The following is a 15,237-nucleotide window of genomic DNA, read 5'->3' as shown; positions in this document are numbered from 1 at the left end:
AATAATTTGTTTTTGCATTGTTTTAGTCATGGCAACAAATTCTTAATTCATGGGCACAATTTTACTAAAACAAGTGAACGAATTAGTAAATCATGGGTATGATTTACTAAAACAAGAGAATGAATTCTTAATTTGTGGCCACGACAACTATATTTTTTCCCCGCATGTCATGTGAAGGGCTATAAAATATAAATAAAGGTTGCTCATATGATTCATGTACTTTATTATTTAGAGAACTTAGCACATGAATCATATTAGTACATTTTATACAAGTAACACACTGAGTTACAGTCAGTGAGTTCCCAAGAATCAAATCAGTCTGATTCACAAACTATTCATTCAGACCAGTTTTATAAACTGGATCAACTGACTCAATCCAAAATAAAGGTTTATTCATTAATCAGTGGCTGGTTGCATAATAGTCTTAAAAGTTAGTCATCTATTTATTTATTTTCTATGAGAGTGGTCATAACTTTAATAAAGTCACCATGAAATAAAAACTCTTCTTGGCAGGAATCTTCTTAATGGAATATTGCAGTATTTATTATAAATAATCTATCCATGCACATCATTTTTTTTATTCATACGCCCTCATAATTTATATGCCCTCATAATCTTTAATCAAGATAACTTCCTCTCCCTCTTGCAAAGACATCTCTTCTCTGATGATGTGTTTTCTGGCTGGTAAACAGGACAAGCTGAAACTCACATGAGATCACATCAATAGCAAACCACAACGATCCAATCAAACGGACAAAATCAAGTCCCAGGATTTTTTTCTTGTTCGAGAAGCCGTTTCACTTGCATATACATCACAAAAGGAAAGAAAGGACTATCGCAACTTTTTCATGCCGAGTTTAAGTCAGTTACATAAAAAAGAGGACTGCCATTATTTGAATCTAAAAAGTAAAAAAAAAAAGTAAAAAAAAGACTGATTATCCCTTAAACAATGCCAAAGAAAGCAAGGGCGAAAGATTTTCAGTAATTATTTACTTTAATTTCAGTTTGTTCCTCACACAAAACTGTTGTACGGCTTCTAAAGACTTCACTGTAAAAATTACATGATCAATAAGTTATGACAACATAATGTTTTTACATTGCTTTAATTCATCAAAATAAAGTAAGCAATTTTCAACTTTTTTTATAAGCTATACAAGATTCAACAATTTTTTTAAAAAAGTCCTTTTAATAACTTAAAACATCCAAGCTGATTATACTTAAAAGAATTTAAGGCTTTTATTGTGTTTTTTTGGTCATTTTGGAACTTGACAACTCACGTCCTCGATCACTTTTTTAATATTGAACAGAGATTTCCAAAAGACCTAAAGGTATAGTTCACCCAAAATTAAAAATTCTGTCATCATTTATTCACGCTCAAGTCATTCCAAACCTGAATGACTTGTTAATTTTCGAAAAACACAAATTCTGTCCCTCTATTGAAAGTCCATTCCACCAAAACGATGACGCTTTAAAATGTTTAAGTAATCATAAAAGAAATACATTTGAATTGAGTAGCTTTTTACAGTATGATGAACAGATTTAATTTTATTCTCATATTAACTCTGATCAACTCGTAGAGCACATCAAATATGGTACCCGGAAGCTCAAATGTGCTTGCTCGGTGCGTGAGAACCAGTAAGATACGTTGTCGCATGTCATACAAGTACATTTGTGCTTCCAGATGTGCACTGGTCAATGCATTGTAGAAAAAAAACAGTAGAAAAACATAAAGTACTGGTAATTTTCTGCCAGGACATTATCCGTCAGTTTCTGGACATTTCCTTCAACTCTAAAACAATGCATAATTCAAAATATGGGAAAAACACTTGTGAAAAATCAATATAGAAAATATCTATATTAAAGGATTAGTTCACTACAGAATTAAAATTTCCTGAAATTTACTCACCCCCACGTCATCCAAGATTTTCATGTCTTTCTGTCTTCAGTCGAAGAGAAATTAAGGTTTTAGAGGAAAACATTATAGGATTTTTCTCCATATAGTGGACTTAATTGGGGTACAAACAGGATACAATGGTTTGAAGGTCCAAATCGCAGTTTCAATGCAGCTTCAAAGGGCTCTACACGATCCCGATACCGATCGGCCATTTTCTAAAAAAAAAAACATTTATATAAATTTTAACCACAAATGCTCATCTCTCACTAGTTGTGATGCGCCACACATTACGTAATCACGTTGAAAGGTCACATGTGACGTAGGCGGAAGTACCGACCTAGTGTTTACAAAAAGAACGTCCAAAGACTAAGTCAAACGGCATTTACAAAAAAAGTGCATAAATATAAGGTAAAACAACGATGTCTGACGATTTTGAAGTTGGAGGAGAAAATGAGATGGAGTTTTTCGTCCTACCCTACCTTTTTTCACCGGAACACGCGTGACCTTTCAACATGTGTGGCGTATCGCAGTACTAGTGCAAGACAAGCATTTGTAGTTTAAAAGTGTATTTTTTTTATTTTTTAGAAAATGGCCGATCGTTTTTTAATTCTGAAGTGAACTAATCCTTTAAAGGGATAGTTCACCCAAAAATGAAAATTCTGTCAGTATTTACTCACCTTCATGTTGTTCCAACCCCGTAAGACCTTCGTTCATCTTCGGAACACGAATTAAGACATTTTTTATGAAATCTGAGAGCTGGATCACTCCTCCATACTCCTCCATAGGCTTCAAAAGGATTGAAACTTGCCGGCCTCGAAAAGTTGTTAAAGACATTGTTAAAATAGTCCAAGTGACTACAGTGGCTCCATCTTAAGTTTATCAAGCGATGAGAATACTTTTTGTGCGGAAAAACAAACAAAAATAACCACTTTATTTCAACTATACATTTCCTTCTCTGTTGGCCTCTAGTCAGTTAACTTAGTGTAATAGCGGAGAGCTACGTCACACGTAGGCTCACTATTGGCCGACGCTGGTCATGTGTGTGATGCGTGTGACGCACAACAACAGAAGCTTACGCTTTTACACTAGTGAACTGACTCGAGGCCCACAGAGAAGGACATGAATAGTTGAAATAAAGTCGTTATTTTTGTTTTTTGTGCACAAAAAGTATTCTCGTCGTTTGATAAACTTAAGATTGAGCCACTGTAGTCACTTGGACTATTTTAACAATGTCTGTAATTACTTTTCGGGGCCTGCAAGTTCAATCCCTCAAGAAGCCTATGGAGGAGTATGGAGGAGTGATCCAACTCTCAGATTTCATCAAAAATATCTTAATTCGTGTTCCGAAGATGAACGAAGGTCTTACGGGGTTGGAACAACATGAGGGAGAGTAAATACTGACAGAATTTTCATTTTTGGGTGAACTAACCCTTTAACGAAGTACAATGGGTCTTACTTTTATGCTGTTTTGTCTTTATATGTGAATAAAAGCCTAAATTGAATGTAAAAACAATTTTATTTATTATCATGACAACCCCCGTCTTAATTGACTTTCATAACACTGACTTAATGTTTGGGTGGGTATCCCTTTAATCTTTAGCCAATGACAGCCAATGACCAAAAGAACATTTCTCTGTTTTGTGTAGAGGAATTCCCTCACTTCATAATCCTTGTAGCTGTGATTTGCTATGGCTCATTAATGCTTGCGTCATTATTTTCATCTTGCACTGCAGTCACCACCCACCCAGCAGCACGGAAAGTGAGCGAGAACACCTGAAGGCTAGAGGAGGCCCTAAACCTGCTCAGACAAGCACCTGCTAGACTCCAAAGCTTCACTGTGTCTCCTTGCAGTAGCAGATTCAAGCAGACAAATTAGCAACTCATATCAACCCAATGTTTGTATTCCCCACTCGGTTGTGTCGCCGCACCCTTCTTTCCTCAAAACGGTTTTGGTGTGTATTTAAGCATTTGCGATCCCTCCACACTGACGCGTTCCTCTTCTCATCCACTTCAGAGTCAATGGTGCACATCCCAAACAAACAAACCACAGATCACTAAGTATGTGAAACATGCGATGTAAGCACGCTCGGGTCTGTATCAAAGCATGCGGTCTAGTAATTAACTAAACCAAACACATCCACATCTAATTAGGAGTCTACCTGATACGTAGACACTGTAGACGGCCGAGAAAGACTGATCCCCCATTCAGCACAACATGCACACACACACACACTAATCATACACATGGGTGAGAGATTAATGGACAGTTACACTGTAAGCAAATGTGTAATTATGCCACTTACTCACTCAGCAAACAGAGCAGAAAACAGGCTCTGCTTCCAGTAAGTTCCTATGTAAGGGGTTGGGGTTTCTGTCAGACACTTACAAAATAATAATCTAAACTGATAGGAATAATACATGGTGGAGTAAATGAATGACAAACTATAAAAATGTCATACTGTAACCATGGCTTCTTGGATGGAAAACAGTGGAGCTTACAAATACAGTATAAACACAGGCAAAGAAAAACATACTAGATATACTGCGCTCCTCTTAAGTGAAAGTTCACCTACAAATCGAAAATTCTGTCATCATTTACTCACACTCATGTCATTCCAATCCAGTATGACTATCTTTCTTAAGTGAAACAAACAAATTCTTTTTTTTTTTAAGTCTCATTTTTTCATCCATTCAATGAAAGTCAATGGGGTCCAAATGTTGTTTTGGACCCCATTAACTTTCATTCTGTGGACAAAAACATATTTTGTGTCCCAGAAAAATAAAATAAAAAAATAATTTAATGATATTAAAAATGTATCAAATTAAACTCCTAAAAACACATGAAACATAGAAGAATTGTATTTAATATATATTTAATATATTAAATATATATGTAATTTTCAAGAAAAAAATGTCAGGTCAGGTCTTTTTTCCCTCTGAATAACTATTGTATTTACTGACTCTATGTTTATACTGAATTTGAATTATTCTTGAATCTTCTTTAATTAATTTAGTATGTCAACATTCCCAGTTTATGCGTTGCAAGCAGTGCTGTCATAACTACAGCAGAAATACTGGCAGAAATATCTTATACTATGTTGGGCCTTTGAATATTGAGTTGGACAATGGACAAAAAAGGGCTGAGACCCATTGCTTTAAGGGATGAGTTTGACAGTTTAACCATAGATTACAGTAGTATGGAATATTTTATAACAGAGAGACATGTAATGTTTACCTGTGCAGCTGTTTTAAACACTTCCACTTTCACCTACCCACGGACGCAAACATCAGCGTTATGACGTCCATGACAAAGTTGACGGTGCCGTGACGCATCCATGTGATGCATCAAAGGCAGCGAGACAACGCAAGTTATCTTAACATAAGACTCTCGGCTCCTCGTAATACAAAGACTCACCTCTCACACCTCCTCTGATTCCTGGCAGCCCATTAACATCTCCCAGCTCTGTGTTCACGGTTTCACACAACATCAAACAGAGGGAATGTACGACTGGAGCGAGGGAGGAGAGCAAAAGAGAAGGCGAGAAGCCTCTGAGGGGGATTTTTCTCTTCTGACTTCAATGCTGGGGCTTTTGTGTGTGAGGGGTGCAGCAGTACACTCATCTGTCAGAGAGATTGGTGCTGTGATAGGGTTGCACCCCGCGGGGGGCCTGAGGTCATCGTGAACGGCTGATCTCTAATAGGTGTGATCCTCCACTGGCCTGAAGGGGGAACCAGGTAAACCTTTGGCCCACAAGACAGCGTCTATGCCAGGGCTGTCAGGCAGCATATCTCATCATAAAAGCATGGAGTACTGTCTTTGCGAACTCAAGGCAGCTGCTTAAATTCACAGGGTCTGAAAAAAATACAAAAATATATATGTGGTAGTGTAGAGATCTTTTATTGGGTTCTTTTAATTATTTTTTTGCTCAAAATGCTTAATCGAAATGTCAAACCCGACCTTCCAGAGAAACAGACTTCTTCAATCATTTTGACTAAATAAACCTGCCCGTTTCTTACAATCAAATGCAAATTAAGACCTGCTTCCATCCAACCAACAACCAATGCATAGAACCCTATATTTTTTTATTTTTCGGTAATCTGTGTCACTCAGATGTAAGCTATGTCTCAGTTTGGAAAAATCATGAGGTTTAATCACTTTAATCATGAGGGGCCTTAAACGCATGTTGTTTTATACATTGGTGGCCACAGCAATATGATAATGGTGTCTGTTCAAATTTTGATTTACTAACAATCAGATTAAAACATTATTCTGCATAGTAGTATAGTTCATTATCCAAACTGTAGACTTATCACAGTTGGCAGGTACTTGGCACATTAATGAATGCCATTGGCTCATCCGATCAGAATTTATAGTCTGAACTTTTGTTAAATACATTTTTAAATGATCTTTACAGAATGTTAAATTAACAGATAAGGAGTCATTGGGTTCAGAGGTTCATGCAGATATGTTTTATAACATTGTCTGTGAGAAAATGAGGATTGAACTGCTAATAGATTCCTCTGCTGTACAACTGAATCCTTTCCAGACACTGACAGGATTTACAACACTGAATATTTGACTTATTACAGCTCCAGTCAGAGCGTGTGTGTTCTGCATATGTTTTGGAACAGACAGATCACATACACACACAAAATGTAAAAATATGTGATAATCAGCAACAGTGCTAAAGGAGAGTAAGGGTTACACCTATTATTAAAGTATGCGGTTTCGCTCTATTTTGATGGTACTTTTAATACATTTTGTTGACTATAAGTAATGGTTAACCTACATGTCTACTAGCTCTCATTAGAGTGTTAGTAGAGTATTAGTAGAATGGTAGGGCTAGGATTAGAATAAGTTTACATGTAGTTGCATAGTTACTTATAGTCAGTAGAATGTCTGTTGGAGGACCATCACAATAAAGAGTTATCAGATATTAAGCAGACAGTCTACTAATACTCTAATGAGAGTTAGTTGCAAAATCACCATCAAAATAAAGTGTTACCAAGTATGTTTGTCAAAACAGGGAGGCAATCACAATTGTGTGTTTTCATTCTTATTTAAGACAGAAAGACGGCAATAAAATGTGAAAGTACAATTGTATCTGGAATAACTAATCGATTGATTTAGATTTGACATAGATTTCTATGAAGTGTTCGCGAAACCGTTGAGCTACTCACTGTTTGGAGCAGAAGGTAATCTCTAAGGAATCTGTTGTCAGCTCAGCTATTGCACACAACCACACACATGAATACACTAACAACAGCCAAATATCAAATGACACAGACACACACACACAAAAAGGATTCGGGTTTAAAAACCTGGATCGGCAAAGACATAAATATTCTAAGCTTACACTATTTTCCACAAACAGAAAAAATCCACCTTTTGCAGGGGATATAACTGATAATCTATGAGATGGTATAATAACTATAATAACTGGCTAGATCTCTACTTTCCAACTCTAACATTCAATCGACATATAATACTAAACTAACATGCAAACTATACAAACCATAATAACGGTGACAAAAAATACACATTAAGTAAAAGATTAGATTACGCAATCTCTCTGAACAAATTTCCTCCAGGATAAGAATAGATTTGTGTCCAGATGTGGTTCTAATCTTCAAACTTGCGTTTCAGGTCCCTGGCCCTTGGGCAGCAGTACTCATCCATAGGATCACAACCCATCCTGTGTGGCTCCATACCTGGCTTGGTGCCAAAACAGCTGCGCTTCTGCCGCAATTACATTGAGATCATGCCCAGTGTAGCGGAGGGAGTCAAACTGGGAATCCAGGAATGTCAGCACCAGTTCCGTGGCCGCAGGTGGAACTGCACCACTATCAAGGACAATCTTGCCATATTTGGACCAGTACTTGATAAAGGTATGGGTTAACAGCACACATCAGTCTAGTTAGTATTTAAATTGCCATAATAAATTTTTCTACATACCACAACTGCTTTTAGTCTAGGTGTATTTGCTTTGAGGTCAACAATATGCTAGCAGTGTACTTCTAAAAGTTGCAGCAGGCTAGTAGCAAATCATGGTTTAGTGGCAAGTGAACTATTTAAAAATCATGATGATAATTTAATTTGTCTATTTTAATTTAAAAAAAATTGTTATTGAAAATATGAAGAGACAAGTAATACTGCAAGACATTATTGGGCTTAGTTTTTATTTATTTTTTAATAATGCATTGTTAAATCAATGCATTGTTAAATCAAGGAGGTCACACTTTAGTTTAGGGTCCAATTCTCACTAATAACTATTAACTATGACTTATTACTGCTTATTAATAGTTAGTAATAGTTGTTAAGTTCAGGTATTAGGTACCGTAGGATTAAGGGATGTAGAATATGATCATGCAAAATAAGGCATTAATATGTGCTTTATAAGTACTAATAAACAGCCAAAATTCTAGTAATATACATGCTAATAAGCAACTAGTTAATAGTGAGAATTGGACCCCAAAATAAAATGTTATCATAGAGGATTACTCCACTTTAGCTGAAAGAGCTGAACGTTGTAAACTGAACCGCTTTAGGAGGTTAATTAATTGCTCAACTGTACAATTTCCAACTACACAGACAATAAAACAAAATCATAGAGGAAAATGCTAGTAGTCAGAATATGTAACAAACTGTTCTCATAACACGCTTCATATAAGTCAATGTCCAAAAATGGTCTCTAAGACACATCAATTTAAATAATAGTTTAAATGACGAAAAAATCATTAGCTTAGCTAATATTGCTGGTTAAAAGTCATGATTTTCACTGGTTATTTTTCCCTTATATGTTTTGAGATAATCAAATTAAGAAATGTTTATGCATTTTTCAAAATGTTTAGTACCAAATATAAAGTTTAGGCTGTCGTGTTTTAAATTAACAATTAAATATATGTAATTTTCATCAACCAAATTTATTTGCCACTTCAGTGGAAATACAACAGACAAACATTAATAATTATGTTATGATGAAATATTCAATAGACTAAGGGGCAGTTTACAAGAAACCGTTTTCAAAAAAAAACGTAAAACTTTTTATGTGTTTTGGCCATTCATTTACACCGCAAATGGTGTTTTGGGTGCCTGAAAACGCAAACTTTTGAAAACGGGTTTTCGAAGTGCAAGTTTTTGAAAACGGTCTTCATGTAAACAACAAAAACGCGAATCTCTGAAAACGATGACAGTATGAACATATTACATGAGAGTGTTTCATCGCCATCTATGGCCTGGCAGCAGTACAGTGTTTTTAGTCTTTTTCGCGGATCCATGTGAATGGGGATGTCTGTATGCAGAAAACTCAAAAGAAAAGCTTCTCCGTTTTAAGCATATCGTTGTCATGTAAACGTACCCTTAAAAAACATTTTCATAAAAACACAAAAAACTAAACATAAACCTGCATAAAAACGAACACTTCCTTCAATATGTCCCACCCAAACTTGCTGTTGTTTCAATAGAAAAATGTCACCACAGAAAATAAAACTGCTCAAGCAATTTCACAGTTCTTTAAGATAAAAGTCCACGTTCAATGTGTAATATTTTCGATTTCCATGCTCATTGTGCTATAAACACTTAATTGACATTACATATATGATACTCTAGATGCGAATGGTTCTGAAAAATTTGAGGTGAACGGGACAAGAGTAACTTTACTTAAATCATTTCCTAAATGAGAAGATCGATTCCCAGTCGTAACAGAAACAATTCTGCTAAATGGATCTCTCCCACACAAAATCACATACAATCTGGACGGTTAAGATGCTAAAGCAGTTATCCGAAGTGCAGGACCTGAGCAGGAACAGGCAATATGTGAAGGAGAGACAGATAGAGAAAAAGAGAAGGGAGGCCAAATGAGATTACAAGCAATAGAAAAGGGCTAGAGGGTTCACTTCGACCCCTACTGTGCATGAAGGCCAGTATGAGCCATCCCTGTATGCCTCTTACCGCCCGGCTCCCACGGACACCCCATTCACACGCCCTTTTGACTGTGTCATGAAAGCAGGCTGAAAGGGAATCTCCCATCCTTCCCCATCATGGAGGAAGAGAGAGGTGGAAGGCAGGGGGAACTCAAGAGGGGGATAAGGAGAGGATGAAGATGGACAGTATGAGGTGAAGACAAGGAAGTAGGGTCTCTGTCTGGATCCGGATAGGCCCGAGGGGTCCTAACTGGATTTTTGAAATGCTTTGGAATATTTTGCCATAGTGGCTGGTATGAGATGTATGTCTGTTTTGTGTATGTGTGTCACAGGAGGTGGGGGGGGGGGGGGGGGGGGGTCACTCCTTTTTGGGAATGCCAGCCCCTGCTCTGGGCAGCGCTGAACTGGGCTATGGGGTGCGGGGTGCTGGGCCCTTTTGTGTGGGTAATACAGTGTGACAACACAGAGACAAAGGCGGATTCATGGACCCAGCAGGTAGCGGGAGCTGCGCTCTTCTTGGCCCTTGGCCAGGGCTCCTGGGGCCCAGAGCTCACAGTTCTCTGTTGTGGTGAACCCAGCTGGGCCTGCCAGAACCAACTGGGCCTCCTTCTGGCAGCAAACCCAGAGAGGTGCGCGCCCAAACACAACCTTTATTAAAAAAGGACTGTTTGTCTATGTGTGCGGACATGAACTTCCTGCAAGAATAAAACAAGAATACCAGGGGTGAGATGAGTCTGCAAATTCATGAGAAACAGCTAGACATCAAGGGACGTCCATAATGTCTTAAAGACCCTGTGAAATTGCTTGATTAACACAGTTTTCTGTCATGTGTTCATGCATTTCCTGTTGAAACAGGAAGTTTGCGTGGGACAATTTCAAAGGGATTGGCCTCAATAGCCTACAGCTTTATTTACGTCACAGTCATGAACCATAGTTTGCTACTTGCTAATCAGGGACGTTCTCATTCTAGAGGGAGAGATTTGATTGGACAAAAATATGTGTAGTGCATGAGTCATCAATATTTTTCTGGAAGAAAAATACTATACATTTTAAATGTGTATATCTGCTAAATACTGATTTTGTTCATTTTCAAGAGTTGCTAGCATATACAGTACAGTAGTGTTGTGTTCGTTTTTTCTAATCACATAATGAGTAAGATGAAAGAACTTTGAAACTGTTTAAAAAATACATTTTCTATAAAGTATGAACGAAATCCAGACGAGCTGCATCTGCATGTTGGCTTTGTCATGTGACTTGTGTAAGCTGCGCCACTTCACTGGCATTCACGTCTCCTTTCCCGTGGCCTCGTGGGATATAAAGTGCCCATTGGATGTGCACTTCAGAATCTCAGAAGTAGTAGGGTATCTGGGTACTTTTCTCAAACTGTTTTATTAATATTTTTTCGGCTACTATAGTATACGAATATACTATAATATGCTTGGGTATACGATATCAAAGTTAGCAAACACTGACAAGAAATCAAAAAAACTAAGCTGCCGCACTACTGTCTACATAGGCGACTTCCTTCTAAGACAGTGTCCTAACCATCATAGAACGTAATAAATGATTAAAATGAAACTCTATACCACTACAACTTACAGCTTGAATCGTAATCATGCATTTATCTTTTCACTGAGCTCATGGCAGTGTATTATGGATTTAAAGGAATAGGTCACTCAAAAATTAACATTCTATCATCATGAACTCACCCTCACGTCATTCGAAACCTGTATGACTTTTTTTTCTACTGTGAAACAGGGTAATTTGAAAAAAGTCTCCTTTTTTGCCCACACAATTACAGTCAGTGGTGTTCAATCTTGTTTTAAGCCTCACTGACTTTTACAAATAGCTGAAAGCACAAAATACATCCAAGATTGTTCTCGGTAGGACTGCTGGACAGACTTACAGAATTAATGTACTAAAACGATAACACACATTACCATGACAACTATCATCTAAACATAACTTAGTGAACAGGCACTCTGTTTTGGTCACAAATTCACATGATCCACATTACAGCATATTCCATGTGTGTGGGCGCTCCTTTAGATAATCTTACACCATTATAGGCCTTACTGATCCCTGACAAACTTGGTCTGAGAACCACTGTCATTAGAGGAACTTAAATGTTTGGGGTGATGAAGTTGTATTGGATTTGGTTGAGTTGCAGTTTTTCCTGTGGGGACCAAGTGAACTGGTGAGCCACAGTAAGTGTGCTGCGATTGTGAAACGATGGTGTCTGGTTACATAATAAGCTGTTACATTCAAAGGGGGCGTAACTCCATCTCTCACCACATGCCTTCAGAAACCAAACACTAAGACTTATTGCTTGCTTTCACACACATGGCCGCAGGGCTCGGACTGGTGGGAGATTGGGGGGGGGGGGGGGGGGGCTCCTGAAACATTATCCAGAGAGAAAGCAGCACACCTTTGAGATGACACAACGTCAGCGCAACCTCGGGCTGCGTTAGCCACAAGTGACATGATCAACAATCGTCCCGGTGCTGTCAGAGACGTTTACAGCGCACCACTCAAACACCTCGTCAATATATTCCAGAGCTCATCACAGAAAATGATCCATGCCCTGAAGACACAGCACAGAAAGATGTGAGACTTGTGGGAGGGCACCAGTTAAAAAAGCAGGGATCTCCTTCAAACCTTTTACAAGAGCCTCAGGATAGACTATAGCGCAGTTCCAAAAGGGAGTGAGCTGTCCCGCTGTCTAACTACATGACTTCTACGGCAGCATCCTAACTGTTGTGGAACCTCATAAATTACTTATTTGGAATTCTCTCGATATGCAGCAACTCCATCTGCCATCAGAATTTCTACTTAATTGTCCTTGAAAGGCAATTTGTAGAGAGCAGTATCCATTGATGATCATGAGTACTCGAGTACTCAAATGTGAGAGCGACGATCAATCATGAAAATGATGACCGGCTTGACTTTAAAAAAAACTATTTATCTTTTTCTGATTGTTTTTTGCGGCATTTTGGGCGGTACCTGAGGTCTGATTGGTTAGTGTTGGACAGCATGCCATCCAAAGCCCAGACCGTAGTAATAAAGTGAAACTATTGCATGGAAAGCACGCAATGATGCTCAAAATCGCTTTGATAATGAAAATACAGTAAAGTGCAAGATGTGCAGCACCAATCTGAAATACATAACATTATAATAAGAACACTATTGTAATAGAATACTGTAAATTATTTGTGCTCTAGTTGCCCATTTCAGTAATAACCTCTCTCAAAATAATCATCTCTATGGTCCACAGAATAAAGAAAGTCAAAGCTTTTGGAATAACATCAGGGGAAATAAACAATGACATAATTTTCATTTTTGTTAAACTATCCCTTTAAAAGGCAACATAATTAAGCTCACTAGGTTTTGGACCAGGACATATAAGTTTTCCAGGTTCTTCTGACAGACATATAACAGTCATAGGAACATAAAGAAATTGTTACACAAATGTCATCAAAGAAAATCACTTTCTTCTCTTTCTTCTTTCTTCTCTCAAGCCACAAGAGAATCTGCATTTGTTCATGCGATTGCCTCAGCTGGAGTGGCGTTTGCAGTGACCCGTTCGTGCGCAGAGGGGACCTCCACAATGTGCGGCTGTGACTCCCATCATAAAGGCCCGCCGGGAGAGGGATGGAAGTGGGGTGGTTGCAGTGAGGATGCTGAGTTTGGGGTTCTGGTGTCTCGAGAGTTTGCTGACGCTCGTGAGAACCGACCAGATGCCCGGAGTGCCATGAACAGGCACAACAATGAGGCAGGAAGGATGGTAAGAGACACATGATCTTTCTAATTCATTTTAAAAAAGAATGTTGATTTTATATGAATAATTCCATATGTACACTATACTGTTAAAAAAAAAAAATTAAACTGCAAACTGATCAAATGTTACATTGTAGACATTTCTGTTACAAAATGCTGGGTTTGTTTTCATAAAAAACTGGAAAGAAATGTATTAAATGTATAAATTTACCTGTTTTCAACAATGATAATAATGAATCTCTAAATTACTAGAACAAACAAAGATGATGTATTATAATGTGGTTAACGGCATCTTTTTACTAAGTACTATATGAATAAAGGCCAGTATCACCCATATCAATACTGCTACTGGTGTCATTATTCAATGGGTTTTCCCCCTCCATTTTAGCCATTAATTACAGCCATTCATCATTAAAGTATAATTGAAAGCCATCATTTTTAACATTGAACAGGCTTTAAACAATCTTCACATAAACGTCACATTTAGCCGTGCATTTGATATAGCAGGGCTCAACCCTAAGGATTATTCTACTGGCCCAGCCAGGGTGGTTCAGACTTTTCTGATGCGGCTTTCTGTGTGCACATGTTGTTTGCGTCTTGCATTTGAGTAAATAAGAGCATGATCAAATACTGTAAAAAATTTCTGCTGTGTTAAGTGAAAATAATAAATAGTAAATGCAGCCTTCGTGAGTAAAGAGACTTCTTTCAATAACATTAAAAACTGACCCAACTTTTAAAACAGTGCTTGTACTCAGGATTGCAAGCGTCATGGATGTCATGTTGGAAACAGCATTGAGAAATACATCACATGACCAAAAGTATGATGACACCCTCTTCTAATTAATGACTTTGACCCCAATTAATTCCAAGATGACGTTTAGGTGTCCACATACTTATAGCCATATTGTGTATTTCTTTACTTAGGTATCCTGATATCTCCCTCTGCTTAGTACCACTGGATATCATCATTATGCTTTTGAAATTCGATATTGTGTGTGCTGTTAACATGCCGAAGGGTGACATATGTAATGTGAAAAGAGATAAGCTGAGAATACACACCATATTTGTGAAATCACTTTAGGTGAAGTGTGTAATTTGTGTGCCACTCCAAACAGAAATGCAAAATAATAACGACTTTCAAATACTCCATTTGTCATCGCTTGGACAAACAGGTAGTTCCTCCCCAAACTCACATGATTGGCTGAGCAAAATTTTGTTTTTGTGCAGGCCATTGAAACTGATTGTGATTCCGATAGTACGTACCACATAAATTACACACTTCACCTTTAAGCCATCAGGTTCATGATAACCAAACAATGAACAAAGCTGTACTTGTGCCACTCCTGGGTGGGTCTTACCCCGCGGTTCACAAAGGTGTTAATGCACCGCAGATCTGTCAAATATCTCCTGATCCCTTTTCCGAGAGACTTTCAACTTTAAAACTGGTATTTTCATGAGAAATTACCGGGTAATTACCTCTCTTATCCTTTCATGCCTCTCATAACTTGCATCTGTACTGAATCCGTGACAGAAGTGTAAACTCAGTTGGTGGTTTGAAGAAGGCAGGGAGGGAAGAATAACACTGGGGTTCAGGGTTTAGCCCGTCACTGCTGCTGTCATGACTCAGAATTGGAGTCTTTCGC

At 37.9% G+C, this 15,237-nt stretch overlaps 1 protein-coding gene across 1 annotated transcript in view; it reads left to right on the top strand.

The window, feature by feature from the left end:
• Window positions 1–15,237, top strand: part of wnt3 (wingless-type MMTV integration site family, member 3) — a 30,093-nt gene that overhangs the window by 11,259 nt on the left and 3,597 nt on the right. The window contains exons 2-3 of the mRNA XM_077200974.1: window positions 7,542–7,783; window positions 13,336–13,601. Of these exons, the coding sequence (XP_077057089.1) occupies window positions 7,542–7,783; window positions 13,336–13,601 (508 nt within the window). The remainder of the gene's footprint in view (window positions 1–7,541; window positions 7,784–13,335; window positions 13,602–15,237) is intronic.

The sequence above is a fragment of the Siphateles boraxobius genome, unplaced genomic scaffold (assembly GCF_051911475.1).
Source record: "Siphateles boraxobius isolate OS27281-9 unplaced genomic scaffold, OSU_SipBor_1 46, whole genome shotgun sequence".
Lineage (NCBI taxonomy): Eukaryota > Metazoa > Chordata > Actinopteri > Cypriniformes > Leuciscidae > Siphateles > Siphateles boraxobius.
Note: the sequence above shows the minus strand (reverse complement) of the source record. Positions and strands in the feature narration are given on the sequence as shown.